Raw genomic sequence first — 15,346 nt, 5'->3', positions numbered from 1 at the left:
ATTTTACGCAATAAATATATAAAAAAAACATTGCTTGCTTAATTTTTAAAAACAACAATTATAATTATACAAAAAAAAAACAAATTTGTTGTGATGTTTTTTACATTTTATTTTTATTTCAGAGAAAAATAATGATTTTGTTTTGAAATATTTTTTAACTAAAATACTTTATACTTTATTTATAGTTAGACGATAAATTTATTTTTATTTTTAAGAGTTTCTTTTTAACTTAAACATAAAAGTTTTAAATATTTATACAATCAGCTTGAATTAGTATTATAATTATGAGGATATAGTAATTAAATTAAATATTTATTATGTAGCAAAATTATGGCAATAGAATGGAAATATTTACATTACATTTTAACATGAGTCATGAAATTAAAAAAAAGGACAACAAAAATGCATTTAATAATTTTTACATGTTAACATACATTTTTGGATATTATGCAATAAGTTGAACAAAAATGAAACAGATAATAATAAAAACAAAAATAAATCAATATAAAGTTTAATAAAAAGAGCATTTGTTATTATTTCATTTAAAAAAATTTAAGATGTTTTCGTCTAACTTAGGCTGTATTGAAATATGCATTTAAGAATTAAGGATTTGCTGAGTTCAACCTCCTCACTTAGAAGGTCCATTAACAACGTGGACTACCGGACGTTAATGGTTCAGCACAAAACACTTTGGACTTGTTTTTTACTTTTGACCCTGATAAGTACACTCCTCCCTAAGAGGACGCTCCTAAGAGAGCTGTTTGGCAATAAGAGAAATCCATTTGAGACAACCTCAACAATAGTTTCAGGTTATTTAGGTGGTAACTATGATTCCTCGATAAAGAAGTTGACTCCAGTGTTGATATGATCACAAGTTTGATTCCTTTGAGAATGAGAACTTTAATCCGAAATAGGGTTAAAAGCAAAACGACAGGAGTAGATGTCCACCCCGTACTCAAAAAAGCCAAATCTTTCTCCGCTTCTAATAATCCACCGAATGCAGGATTGTCCTTCTTTCCAAGGCTACGCAAACGCTGATTAATTATCAGTTCAAGGAATATCTCGAAGATCGAAAACTTCTTAATTTCCGGCAGTACGGTAAAAGGTCCACTGGTCATCTCATAGTTCATATCCTTGAAGAGTTGAAGAAGTCCTTACATCAATTTGGAGAAAGTAAGATTATTACGCTTAATGTTTAAAAACACATTTCGTCTATAGACTCTCTTATCAAAAATACATGCCTTCATTTTAGATCAATTCCTCCTACGCTGGATTTAAAATTACTTTACAGGCCATATATTGGATAGGTCCACAAAATAAATATTGGTGTACCCAAAGGCTCTGTATTGTTTCCGACATTCTTTTATTTTCTCTTTCTCTCTTTTTTGGATGTGGAACTGAAACGAAAGTACGAGTATATCCTAAGCTCATTAAATTCTGGCCTGCACAGCATTGTGTTGTGCAATAATGGAAATAAGAAATCGAGTTCAATTTAACGCTTCAACTTAATGCTGTCTTGTATCGTTAAATCAAGATATACCTGATTTAACACTATCTTTGAGTGGTACTTTTATCAACAAAAATGAACACCTCAAATTCTAGGAAGGTGCATCACCAATTACCTCTTGTGGCCCGATCAAATACACGATTTCACCAAAAATTCCGCAACATGCTTGGGTTTTCTGCGACGATTGAAGAAATTTGTCTGCCCTTTTGATCTATCTACATTCTATAAAACGTGCATATATAATGTACTTTTAAAGCTTAAGTATAATTTCTATCTCTGGGCTTGTGCTTCAATTACTTACTTTAGCAGCTTCGACAGTATTCAACGAAGAACTTTTAAAAAGATTGGTCATAATAACATCATAAATCCATATACGACTCTCGAACATCGACGAAATGTTTCTGACTCGCCCTTTTTTACCATTATAACGTTTTATACTCTTGTGAAATATTCAGTTGCATTCTTCCCCTTTAACAGTTTAACCGTAATACCCCCGTTTCTAGGAATGCCCACCAATCCACCATAGAACCCAACTTCGCTCGTATTTTGAAGTACAGAGATTCGTCTTTAGCCGTACTTGGTGAATGTCGAATGCCCTACCACTCTCTATCTTTCTGTCAGTGCAATGTTTAAGAATGTAACCAATGTACACCTACACCTTCGTTTAAACCCTCTCTCCCTTCCCTAATAAGAATACTGTGTCCTGGCATGATATGGATTTCAAAAATCCCCTAAGGTTTGCGCTTATTAATTAAAAAAAGGATTGGCCTTATTTTAAGGATATTATTTAAGAACGTGGAATAACTTTTTGGCGGCCGGCGTGGCCATATGTCAAGGCAATTTTTATTGTAGAGGTTTATTGGTCTTTTATTTGGAAAATATGTATGCTTATAAGAGCTATCTAAAAAATAAAAAATATTTACAAATGTGTCTATTACATAAAATATATAGATAGTAAAAGGTCATATAATTCAAAGGACTATGAGTGTGGAAAAAGAAAACAGATAAAGTAACTTTAGAAAATAACAATTTGCAAAACACAATAGCTCATAAAATACTTTGCCGATTTTCGGAATTGAGACATAACATTAAAGAAAATGTATGAAAATGTTTATGTGATTTTAATGAGTTACAGGGAAGATGAAATTTTAATATTTTCTAAATGATTGTCAAAACTTCAATCTCATAATATTTTTAAACAATTGTCGCTGATTTTGGTGCATAAAATATCCTTATAGAAGCTTGAATAAATCGTAAGAAACATTTTAAAACAGGATTCTTTGTTCGTGGGTGTAGTTTTTTGCAGGGGAAACGCCTTCTTTTGGGTTCTGGCCTAATTGTGCACTTAATTTGGGGAACAATCATTCTTAGCGTGCCCCCAACACTATATTCAACGTATATTTTTCACAGATGTTTGCACATGGTTTTTATAAACAATTGTAAAATTTTAATATATTTTCTTATACTTTTAATTTTTGTTAAAAGTCTTGACAATAAATCAATAAACTTTCATTTAATTGGCCAATACTAAAATATTCACAACCATTTAAATTTTTTTTTCAATCAAAATTAATATTATTTCACAATTAGATTAAAACAATTTAAAAAACATATTACTTATCCTTCCACATTTGTTCCTTAAGTTCAACTAATATTAAATGAATTTCGATTGAAGAAGGTAAAATAAACACCCTACATCTAATACGCAAAGACCCCGGCCAAACAAACTTTTGTCAAGTGCTTAGCTTGACGGCCATCTTGGTTCAAAATGTTTTTGATGTATGTATGTATTTATTTTTATGACCCCTTTTTTATTCGTGCACTTTTTCACTTCTCTTCAAATTAGTACTAAATGATAGATAAATGGAAGTATCTATAACATAAGCGACATTTTGCTATACTCACCTTAATTCAAACTAAGGATATTTATTGTCTCTTAGTTCCATCTTTAACAGAAGCAAATTATTGGCTAACATAAATAACGTTTCCCATAATATCGTGTTAGGTAAGTTTTAAGAAAAAAGTTGGAATTACACATTCTGATGAGATCAGCTTTAAATTTTCATCCTGGTATAAAAAGTGACCCTATAGACATATCCGAGTGAAGAGAAACAAGTTTGTCAAACTCATTCCTTGATATCATAAAATATGTAAAAAAAATGCAAGGCCACTGAGGCGTATGCGTACTTTTCTATCATCGACAAATTTATACTAATTTCAAAAAGCAGCATTTTACTTAAAAACTAAATAAATAATAAAACCCACAAAATAATTTGCTATCATCAAGACAAGACTCTATCAACGTGTCACTTATAGTTTTGGGTGGCCTATTTTATGCTATCTCCTTTGCCCTATCTTGGTCTGTACAACGATGTAGCCTCCCATTGAATGTTTTAGAAACTGCGCCCTTCTCATACTAGCTAAGTGACCTTACCACCGAAGTTTACAGCTTATTTTATCTGCTTCCGTATAGAAAATTGTTGTATTATCTCTAAAATCGTCAATTTTTCGACCCTTTTAAAGGCGAACAAACTACAAATTTAAAACTGGTTCAGATTGAAGTTCGAGTTTGGAATCGGTGGCCAACCCTTGAACGTTTAAAAGATTCACGAATGTTTCTTTTTGAATTGAAAGAAGAGTATCATCTATTCGCAAAAAATGGCCTTTGTGATAAAATTGTCTAGTTGGTTTTATTTCAACCGTTTAGTCATTCTTATTGGATTTAAATTCAAATCGACACTGGAACAGGTTGAGAACTACAGTGTTAATTCTAAACAATTAATTTTATCAATGACACGAACCAAAAATGTTTTGAATTATAACAGAAAAATGATTTCATTCAGAGGCTGAAAAGTACAGTATTGATTCTAAAGTCATGCTTCTATGGACAAAAATACAAAAATTTTCCCATACCGGGAATCGAACCCGGGCCTTCTGGGTGAAAGCCAGATATCCTAGCCACTAGACCATATGGGATATATTTTATTTGATATCATACTGTTTATATAATTCACTGTAAATAATGGCAGTAATTCTGGCATGTAACCAATTTATTTTATACTTTCTCAAAGCAGCGAACGCAGCTAGGGCTTTTGGGGGTTAACCCCCCCCCCCCCCCCGAAATATTAGAATATGTGCAGCAATCAAATATTATTTATTGTAAAACAAAACACAGAAATGGTACAAAATTAATTTCCGACTTAAATTCTGAAACTATGTAGGTATGCTACGGTCGTTGGTAGAAATTGTGCACAAAACACAAAAACGCTAAATCAGAACTATAAATGTCTGTATTTTTTTTAAAGACAAATATTTTTACTTCACTTAAACAAAAGGTGTAGTATGTATTTTTATTTTTTAACACTGAGGTATATGAAGGTTTTTAACTCTTTGTATGAAACTAAGTATTATTATTAACACAGAGATGCTCTCTTTCACCATGTTTCTTATGGCTAAAAATAAAAAAATTGAAAACAGAAAATGACTGCCACTTATAACACATTTAAATATCAAAACACCGAAAAATTGTTCGGTTCATTTATGTTAGCTTTACTTGTCATTTAAAAAAAAATCTTTTAATTTAACTTTTTTCACTTCTTGAATTGTGACACACGAATATTTTAAAACAAAAACAGCAACCCTGTTTGCCTTTGTCACGTTTTTGTCCCTATTTTTCAAGAACAAGAATCAAATTAATAATGAAAGTTACGTGATATCTCCTAAATTCAATATTTTTAAACGTTTCGGCATTAAAACAAATGTATGTACATATGTACCTTAATGTAAGACATAAAACAATATGGGGCATATTCATAGTCACATATGAAACTCGAGTTTATTTGAAATGCAGTCTAAATTTAACCATTGTATATATATATTTTCTATAGTACTCCTATGGAACGAAAATTTTTATTTCATCTCCACGCCGTTTATGGCGCTGCGTGTATCAAAACGCTTGGAAGGGAATCAAGAACGAGGAGAATTTTGAATTTAAAAATTGTTTCAGGAACTAGGAGCAAAAGAAAAGAAATATCGCTCTGAATGCACAAGCTCACAATTAAATCCAAGAGCGTCTGACACATATTGTGCGGCATACTGGTCAGTGTCTGTACCCTGTGGGGCGGCTGAATATAAACTTTGGATAGAAGTAACTGACCTATTTATGGTACGAACACTAAGTTAAAGAAATTATGGCAATGAACAAAACGACTAGATTAAATATCCCAGGTGGCACTCCAGTGAAACAGGTAAATCAACTCTCTTTCGAGGTCGGTCCTATGGATTCTCGGAGAGAGAGACGGAGTTCAAAGATGCAAAGAACTCCCCCAAACAAATTTACTTCAGGAGTTACATCATCGACAACCTCAAACAATACTATAGATGTTAAAAACATCAGCGAAAAAGGAACCAAGATCAATGAAGAGATCGACATCACAGATCAACAGAGTTCCAACAAAGTCAAAGAGAAAGACCAATACAAATCAAAGAACTGTTTTGAAGAATGGCAAATTGAAATAGTTGCAATAAAACAACTTGAAGTTCTAGTTCAAAGTCTTCAGCTTCAAGTGAAAAAACTCGAAGAGAAAGTTTCCCTGCTTGACAAGAAAAATTCAGAGTCCACGGTTCAGTTAAGTCTAAAATATATTGAACCTGAATATCAAACTGATGAATAAGAGCTCTTGTTTGAAACTGAGGAAAAGAAAAATAAGCATAATGCAAAGAATCGTAAAGTTAGTCCCGAGACTTGTTCAAGAAATCAGAAAAGCTCTAAAACCGAAAATAACAAAGAGTTGATTACAGGAAGAAGCGAATAATGTGGTAGCTGTTGCTAAATCAATATCTCACGCTAAAGGCAGCAAACAAATTACACCACCACCAATTATGATTTCAGGATTTGCAATTTTTGGAGATCTTAAGAAAATAATAGAAAAATGCACTAAAAAAGCTTGCAAATACAAATCGTACAACAAAGACAACTGGACAACTTCACAGTCGAAAAAGCTGACGAGTATATATGTAGATCTGTCACTGAAGAACTGAGCAAACACCAAATACAATGGCACTCATATGAGAACAAAGCTACAAGGTGAATAAAAGTAGTAGCCAGAGGTCCGCTTTCCTCGTCCTCTCCCGAGGAAGTAGTAGAAGATCTTTTACAAAAAGGCTTGCAAGCCCTTGATGCAGTCAATCTATTTAAGTAGCCAGAGGTCCGCTTTCTTCGTCCTCTCCCTAAGAAGTAGTAGAAGATCTTTTACAAAAAGGCTTGCAAGCCCTTGATGCAGTCAATCTATTTAAGAATGATACAATTAAAAACTCCTCTGGAGAATCGATGACAAGTATGAGGTTACTACCTTTATTCATGCTTATACTTTTGACAACAAACAAAGTCTCGAGAAGATTCATAAAGTAAGATCAATCTTGGGCAAAACTGTTAAAATTGAACTACTCCGAAAATCTAAAGTTGTTCCGCAGTGCAAACGTTGCCAAACTTTTATTCATACCCAAAAATACTGCAACGAGAGTTTGCTTGTGTAAAGTGCGAAGTAAAACATGCAACTAAAAATTGTCCTATGAAAAAAAAATTAGAAAGCAAAATGTGTGAACTGGCAGGGTACCTAATCACCCGGCAAGCTATAGAGGCAAAAATACATCTGCTAGAGACAAACCCAAAAATACAGCAAATACCGATTTAAAAACTGAAAAAAATACTAAGAAGACCTTTCAAGAACCTTGACCTTTCAAGACCTTGACCTTTCAAGACCTCTTGACCCTTGCAATTTCAAGACCTCTTGACCCTTGACCTTTCAATACAGTGACCTTTCAAGACCTTGACCTTTCAAGACCTCTTGACCCTTGACCTTTCAAAACCTCTTGACCCTTGACCTTTCAAGACCGTGACCTTCCAAGACCTCTTGACCTTTCCAGACCTTGACCTTTCAAGACCGTGACCTTTCAAGACTTCTTGACCCTTGACCTTTCAAGACCGTGACCTTTCAAGACCGTGACCTTTCAAGACCTTGACCTTTCAAAACCTTGACTTTTCAAGACCCCTGACCTTTCAAGACTTCGTGACTCATGACCTTTCAAGACCGTGACCTTTGAAGAGCTCTTGACCCTTGACCTTTCAAAACCGTGGCCTTTCAAGACCTTGACCTATCAAGACCTTAACCTTTCAAGGCCTCTTGACCCTTGTTCTTCCAAGAACTTTTGACCCTTGACCTTTCAAGACCTCTTGAAGTTTCAAGTCCCCTGACCTTTCAAGACCGTGAATTTTCAAGACCGTGATCTTTCAAGACTTATTGACCCTTGACCTTTCAAGACCGTGACCTTTCAAGACTTTGAACTTTCAAGACCCTTGACCTTTCAATACCTTGACCTTTCAAGACCCCTTGACCCTTGACCTTTCAAGACCCCTTGACCCTAGACCTTTCAAGACCTCTTACCCTTGAATTTTCAAGACCGTGACCTTTTAAAGACCGTGACCTTTCAAGACTTCTTGACCCTTGACCTTTCAAGACCATGATCTTTCAAGACCTTTTGACCCTTGACCTTTCAAGACCATGACCTTTCAAGACCTCTTGACCCTTGACCTTTCAAGACCGTGACCTTTCAAGTCCTTGACCTTTCAAGACCGTGACCTTTTAAGACCTTGACCTTTCAAGACCTTGAACTTTCAAGACCTTTTAACCCTTGACCTTTGAAGACTTCTTGACCCTTGACCTTTCAAGAACTTGACCTTTCAAGACCTTCATCTTTCAAGACCTTTTGACCTTTTCAAGACCCCTGACTTTTCAAGACCGTGACCTTTCAAGACCTTCACCTTTCAAGACCTTCATATGTCAAGACCTCTTGATCTTTTCAAGGCCCTTGACCTTTCAAGACCTCTTAACCCTTGAATTTTCAAGATATCTTGACCTTTCAACACCGTGACCTTTCAAGACCTTGACCTATCAAGACCTCTTGACCCTTGACCTTTCAAGACTCTTGACCTTTAAATTCCGTGACCTTTCAACACCTCTTGACTCTCGACCTTTCAAGACCGAGACCTTTCAAGACCTTGACCTTTGAAGACTTCTTGACCCTTGACCTTTCAAGACCGTGACCTTTCAAGACCCTGACCTTTCAAGAATTTGACCTTTAAAGACATCTTGACCTTTCAAGACCTCTTGACCCTTGACCTTTCAAAACCTTGACCTTTCAAGACCCCTGACCTTTCAAGACTTTTTGACCCTTGACCTTTCTAGACCGTGACCTTTCAAGACCCTTAACCTTTCAAGACCTTGACCTTTCAAGAATTTGACCTTTTAAGACCTCTTAACCCTTGACCTTGCAAAACCTTGACCTTTCAAGACCCGTGACCTTTCAAGACTTCTTTACCGCGACCTTTCAAGACCCTTAACCCTTCAATACCTTGACCTTTCAAGAATTTGACCTTTGAAGAGCTCTTGACCCTTGACCTTTCAAGACCGTGGCCTTTCAAGACCTTGACCTATCAAGACCTTAACCTTTCAAGGCCTCTTGACCCTTGACCTTTCAAGACCGTGACCTTTCAAGACCTTGACCTTTCAACACCTCTTTACAATTGACCTTTCAAGACCGTGACCTTTCAAGAGCTCTTGATATTTCGAGACCTCTTGACCTATCAAGACCCCTGACCTTTCAGGACAGTGACCATTCAAAACTTCTTGACCTTTGATCTTTCAAGACCGTGACCTTTCAAGACCCTGACCTTTCACGACCTTAACCTTTCAAGACCCTTGACCTTTCAAGACCTTGACTTTTCAAGACCCTTGAAATTTCAAGACCCTTGACCTTTCAAGACCATGACCTTCCAGGACCTCTTGACCCTTGACCTTTCAAAACCGTGAAATTTCAAGACCTTGACCTTTCAAGACCTTGACCTTTTAAGACCTTGACCTTTGTAGACCTCTTGGCCATTGACCTTTCAAGACCCTTGACCTTTCATGACCGTGACCTTTTAAGACTTCTTGCCCCTTGACCTTTCAAGACCGTGACCTTTCAAGACCTCTTGACCCTTGACCTTTCAAGACTTTGACCTTTCAAGACCCTTGAACTTTCAAGACTTTGAATTTTAAAGACCTTGAAATTTCAAGACCTCTTGACCCTTGACCTTTCAAAACCTTGAAATTTCAAGACCTTGACCTTTCAAGACCTTGACCTTTGTAGACCTTGACCTTTCAAGACCTCTTGGCCATTGACCTTTCAAGACCTCTTGGCCATTGACCTTTCAAGAGCCTTGACCTTTCAAGACCGTGACCTTTTAAGACTTCTTGACCCTTGACCTTTCAAGACCGTGACCTTTCAAGACCTCTTGACCCTTGACCTTTCAAGACTTTGACCTTTCAAGACCCTTGAACTTTCAAGACTTTGAATTTTAAAGACCTTGAAATTTCAAGACCTCTTGACCCTTGACCTTTCAAAACCGTGAAATTTCAAGAACTTGACCTTTCAAGACCTTGACCTTTCAAGACCTTGACCTTTGTAGACCTTGACCTTTCAAGACCTTGACCTTTAAATACCTCTTGACCGTGACCTTTCAAGACCTTGACCTTTCAAGACCTCTTGACTCTTGACCTATCAAGACCTTGACCTTCAAGACCTTGACCTTTAAGGACCTCTTGACCATTGACCTTTCAAGACCTTGACCCTCGACCTTTCAAGACCGAGACCTTTTAAGACCTTGACCTTTGAAGACTTCTTGACCCTTGACCTTTCAAGACCGCGACCTTTCAAGACCCTGACCTTTCAAGACCTCTTGACCCTTGACCTTTCAAGACCGTGACCTTTCAAGACCTTGACCTTTCAATACCTCTTGACCATTGACCTTTCAAGACCGTGACCTTTTAAGACCTCTTAACCATTGACCTTTCAAGACCGTGACCTTTTAAGACCTTGACGTACTTATTTACTTAAGGTGGCGTTACAGTCCGGGGCGGACCTTGACCTTAACCAATATGCGTCTCCAGCCAGCTCGGTCCCTAGGGGGCTGACTCCAGTTTCGCACGCCAAGTTATGACCCCTACGACACCTCCCCTGGATCTGGAATTAAGAACATGGCTGGGTATATTTTATAGAAGCATTATTCCTTCCATTTTTTAAGATTCCGATCAAACCTAGTGGATTGTTATCTCTGAGCTTAAGTTTACGTTAAGGTATTTTCTCCAAAAACCAATTAAATAATATTTCTTAAAATTTCAAAAACATGTGCAAACATGTCCTAATCTTTTAAATCGGTCCCGAATTGGTATTGAAAGTCAAATTCAATTTGTTTATAACAAATTCTTGTTTAACTAACCGTTCTACTTGTCCTCAAACATAGAAACGCTTCACGGCACAATGCACGCTTTTACTCCGTTTCCTCTCGCTTTCTTAAAAAAGGCCTGTGATATTCGTCTTGTAAACTTCAGGTGCAAAAGTTTCATGTCATACACACAACTGACATATAGAGGACTATACACAATATTATATCCAATTATGGCTATATCGGAAACGATTATTTAAAAACTCTCAGTAATAACCCCTGAATCCAGAATTCACTCTCTGATTCCAAGTATGTACTCGTATTTATATTCCACTCGAAGTTTGAAGTGTTTTTCATTTTATTTTGTTTGCTTTGAAAATTCGATACACCGCTTTTTTTTAAGAATTCCTAGAATACCTCAACTCCTGACACTAATTTTTTCTACCACAGGACACAGGTTCACATTCAAGAATAGAGTGTCTGATGTCTTCCATCAGAAAAATAACAATAGGTTGGCTTTACAAAGAGGAAGTTAGTATAATACGTATAATAAGCAGCAACTTATCGTTAAAGGGGGCGAATAAAGTTCAACCAAAACGATTTTCCACGATGCCTTGGACGTGGAGGTGAAGTGTTTTTAAGGTGAATCTGTGTAATGACATACATCACCTCTCCTGCATCCTCTCCTTTGGTTGGTTTCATTCATCAGTTTCCAAGGATAATAAAAGTAATTCTCAGGTATTTGGGTATCATCCATGCGTAGCGTATTCCTGTTCAGTATTCATATTCATATTTGCAGGATGTTGTTGGTTTGATGTGGTTTCAATTTGTTGCGGATTACAACTTATAAGCAGGAAACATATTGAAACTGTGCAATGCATCGCATATTATGGAAATTAGATACTCCCATTGCTGATTGTGAAGCATCGTTAAAAAACCGCATTTAGTTCTTTTTCCAGGATTATTAATCTTCTCTTAAACCCGCTCCAGAACCAGTACCGTTCTGCAACAAAACAACATTGTCGTTTGATTATTGCCTTCTTCAGTTGTTGGTGCACAAGAGCGAATCATTAGTTCAATTTGGATTAAGAGGTTTGACTGACGCGGATTTGCTTGTTGTATATTTTGTTGAGAAAGAATATAAAAAACGTATGCCGCTGCGACTTCTCAAAGTGCGACTAAATCCGCCTCCACTTGTGCGCTTTATGTTCGTAATCATTCCAAAGGTAAACTTCCCACTTAATGTCTTTTATGCGATTGATGCACGGTGGTTGCTGGACGAAAATGAAATTAAACCATCGGCTGCTGTTCGACGTGTGCCTCATATTAGGTTACAATCCTTCCACATCCTATTCCTATACCTACCCTTACTTTGCCTATATACCTATAGTATGAGGATGGAATCAATGTGGACTTGCAAAGGACTGGGAATTTCATTCTGTTAGAATCAGATTTAATTGTAGAAAATTACTGAATATTGTTTGGTGTACGAGGCGAAGGGTGAGGGTGCTCTCTGCTAGCCTCGCCTGATGCTTGTGTTCAGATCGAAACGGAGGAAGATTACACCAGGTACCACACCATAACCCAGTTCTGAACCTTGAAACTATTTCATTTAGTTTTCCATTATTTGTTTAATGTTCGTTTTGGGTGGAATCGTGTCCTTTAATTAAGTCAATGACAGCATTTAACTCGATCAATTACGCGCTTTTGGAATGTGCACCATTGAGGCTGGAGGTTGAAGCATGGCAGTATCCTGGCTTCATAAATGATACTGCATGTTCCATGTTAGGAGAGAGTACCGCATCACTGATAACATCGCTTCTCTCTCTGATTATGCCGTTCGTCTATATAAATGCATTAAAATTATATTTTATCGATAATTTGGAATCTACTAACTATATAGATGAAAGGGTATGTCATATGTGTTTACGGGTTGTATATGTATGTTATGTGGATATGAGAAGGACTTGATTTGAGTGAGTTATTAAATTAGAGAGTTGATATTATTTAGCAGCATCAAGTGGTGGGCGGCAATGTTCAATTATTAGGCGTTTTTTATTGGGAACCTATAGCTAGCGCAGTTATAGTAGTCCGAATAAAACATTATAAACACTTTTATATACACTCGCAGTTTAAATTTCAAAGTTGGTATCCGTGTCAGCATATACGTCAAAATCAGCTGTCAGTCAAAAAATTTGTTGTGAAATTAAAAATGGATAACGAAATAAGACAGGTAAAAGTTAAAATTAACTTTAAAATTCTTATTCCAATTCATATATTCAATTACAGGCTGTATTAGAGTACTTATTAGATTCATCTTCAAGTGAAGAAAGTACATCTGCATCAGAATTGGAGGACAGAATAAGCTCCAATGACTCCTCTTCTGATGAGGATACGCATGAAAAGGTTGCCAATTTTATGGAAACCATTGAAAAATACAGTGAAACTGATTTTAAATCTCACTTTAGATTAGATCGCTCAACTGCAGACCAATTAATAGGTAGGCAATCGCATCCATACATTTATCTGTTTCCTATTATAACAGTCTTTTTAACCACTTTTCAGAAAGCTATTCACAAACTGATTTCTTCGCAACTTCTAATCATGGGGGTAAAATGAAAATTGAAGCCAGAGAAGAAATTTATTTGTATGTATGGTACGTCAGTAACACTTTGACATTCAGGCAGTTGGGAAACCTGTTTGGAGTTGCAACATCTACAGCGTGGTCTATAGTTGGACGTGTTAGCAGCTGGCTAGTTTCCAAAGGTAGAGAGTTTATAAAGTGGCCTCAAGGTGATGCCGTTGAGCAAAACTGCCGAAAATTTGAGGCCAAGAAAAGAATACCGAGTGTAATTGGAGCGATAGATTGCACCCACATCGTAATTTCTGCTCCCAAAAGCAATAAAAAGTGCTATTACGACCGTAAACAAAACTTTACTATTGTGTTGCAGGCCGTTGTTGATGCAGACAAGAAATTCATCGACATATGTTGTGGAGAACCTGGTTCGTTACATGATAGTAGAGTGCTCAAAAGATCAACATTATACAATCGAGTGCAAACCAATTATACTCAGCTATTTCCATCGAACACTTATCTATTAGGTGACTCGGCGTATGCTTCTTCACACTGGATAGTGCCTCCATTTAAGGACTATGGCCAATTAAGTGACCAGCAAAAAGCGTTTAATTTCATTCACTCATCAACCAGGATGGTGATTGAAAATGCTTTTGGTTTGCTAAAAGGACGGTTCAGAAGAATTAATAAGTTCACTGAACAACGAAATCTTAATTCAGTCAAAAGAATTGTTGTAAGCGCTTGCATTTTACATAATTTGTGTATTATCAACGCTGATACCATTGTACTGGACCAAGAAGCAACACCCGAGGAAAGACATTTAGAACAAACCTCGAATCTTGAAAACAGTGCATCTCGAAACCGTCGTGAAGCATTATTCTCATATTATTATTTTTTATTTGTTTAAAAATTTTTCGATCAATTCGAATTTTGTTTTCCTTGACTCTGCTTTTTGCAATTCAAGCTGCGCTTTGTCACGTTGACGCTGCTGAAAGCGTTCTTCGGCTGCTTTCATTTCGCGCTGCCTCTGCTTCAACTTTTCCTTATAATAGTCAGATCTCGACATTGCAGTTCTCCTAGTTTTAATTTTGGCAGGTCTTGTTGATGGCAGTGCAGCAACTCCAACAGAAGCTACTGGGGCAGCTCCAGGAAAAGATGCTGTGGCAGAAAATCCAACAAAAGCTGCAGCAACTCCAGCAGAAGCTGCTGATCCACCAATTACGTTATTGGTTTCTGTTTCTAAGGCAGCAGCATTTGAAGCAGAAGCTGTATTTGAATCTGTATCGGCCGCAAAATATTCCAATGTAGGAGATGCCTCAGCATGTGTTTCTGGGAACCTGCTTGTCGTTGAGGGCATATCCGGTGAGGTTGGAATTAAAACTGGTGCATTTGTAAAATGTTCAGACCCAAAGTTGATAGTTTCGGCTTTTGAATGAATGGGCTTATCTCCGAATAAATTCTCCATTTCTTCCCAAAAAGGTACGGTGCACGGAGATGCGCCAGTTTTCGACGAGTTGTCCTTAGCGTCATTGTAAGCCCTCAGCAACGTCTGCATCTTTACTTCAAGGTTGCGAGGTGTAAAACCCGAGTCCTGTAATATATTTTATATTTTTTATTTGTTTACTTACAAGAAATTTCAAAATACTTACAAAACCTGCTGAAATCATGTCCTCTAGAATGTTCGCATACGCAAATCTTTTTTTTCTGTTCTTAGTGAACTCTTCTTTGCGTCCTGCATAAAAATGCAAGAACACTTTGGTCTCCTCCTTTGTCCAGCGCTTGGTTCTACAGTTAAAAATATTTATTTTTAATCAAATCCGCTTGTTGGTATTTAATTTTTGTTTACCTTTTTCCCATTTGGATGCTCAGAGTTTCTTTTTTCCCAATTTTTACTTTCCAATTAGAAAAAGCACAGCGGTAGACCAAACCAAACCAACAACAGACAAAAACAAACCGAATAATTTTTTTATTTGAATGTTTGAATACGCTTAGGGATGTGTTG

General features: G+C 36.5%; 1 protein-coding gene and 1 non-coding gene across 2 annotated transcripts; one reads left to right on the top strand and one right to left on the bottom strand.

The window, feature by feature from the left end:
* Nucleotides 1–4,411: 4,411 nt before the first annotated feature.
* On the bottom strand, nucleotides 4,412–4,483 carry Trnae-uuc (transfer RNA glutamic acid (anticodon UUC)). The gene has a single exon. It is a non-coding gene; the product is annotated as a tRNA-Glu (tRNA).
* An 8,378-nt stretch (nucleotides 4,484–12,861) lies between these two features.
* LOC129947471 (uncharacterized) lies at nucleotides 12,862–14,780 on the top strand. Its single transcript, XM_056058040.1, has 4 exons — nucleotides 12,862–13,002; nucleotides 13,059–13,269; nucleotides 13,335–14,192; nucleotides 14,416–14,780. The coding sequence occupies exons 1-4, from the start codon at nucleotides 12,982–12,984 to the stop codon at nucleotides 14,778–14,780; spliced, it is 1,455 nt and encodes a 484-aa protein (XP_055914015.1). The 5' UTR covers nucleotides 12,862–12,981.
* The last annotated feature ends 566 nt before the right edge of the window (nucleotides 14,781–15,346 follow it).

This window comes from Eupeodes corollae, chromosome 1 (assembly GCF_945859685.1).
Source record: "Eupeodes corollae chromosome 1, idEupCoro1.1, whole genome shotgun sequence".
In the NCBI taxonomy this organism is placed as follows: Eukaryota; Metazoa; Arthropoda; class Insecta; order Diptera; family Syrphidae; genus Eupeodes; species Eupeodes corollae.
Note: the sequence above shows the minus strand (reverse complement) of the source record. Positions and strands in the feature narration are given on the sequence as shown.

Bases quoted from the DNA above. Each gene is read 5' to 3' on its own strand.
- LOC129947471 (XM_056058040.1), top strand. From the start codon at position 12,982: ATGGATAACGAAATAAGACAG. The intron at 13,003-13,058 runs GTAAAAGTTAAA...ATTCAATTACAG, and splicing joins TGGATAACGAAATAAGACAG to GCTGTATTAGAGTACTTATT. The intron at 14,193-14,415 runs GTGCATCTCGAA...TCGACATTGCAG, and splicing joins AACCTCGAATCTTGAAAACA to TTCTCCTAGTTTTAATTTTG.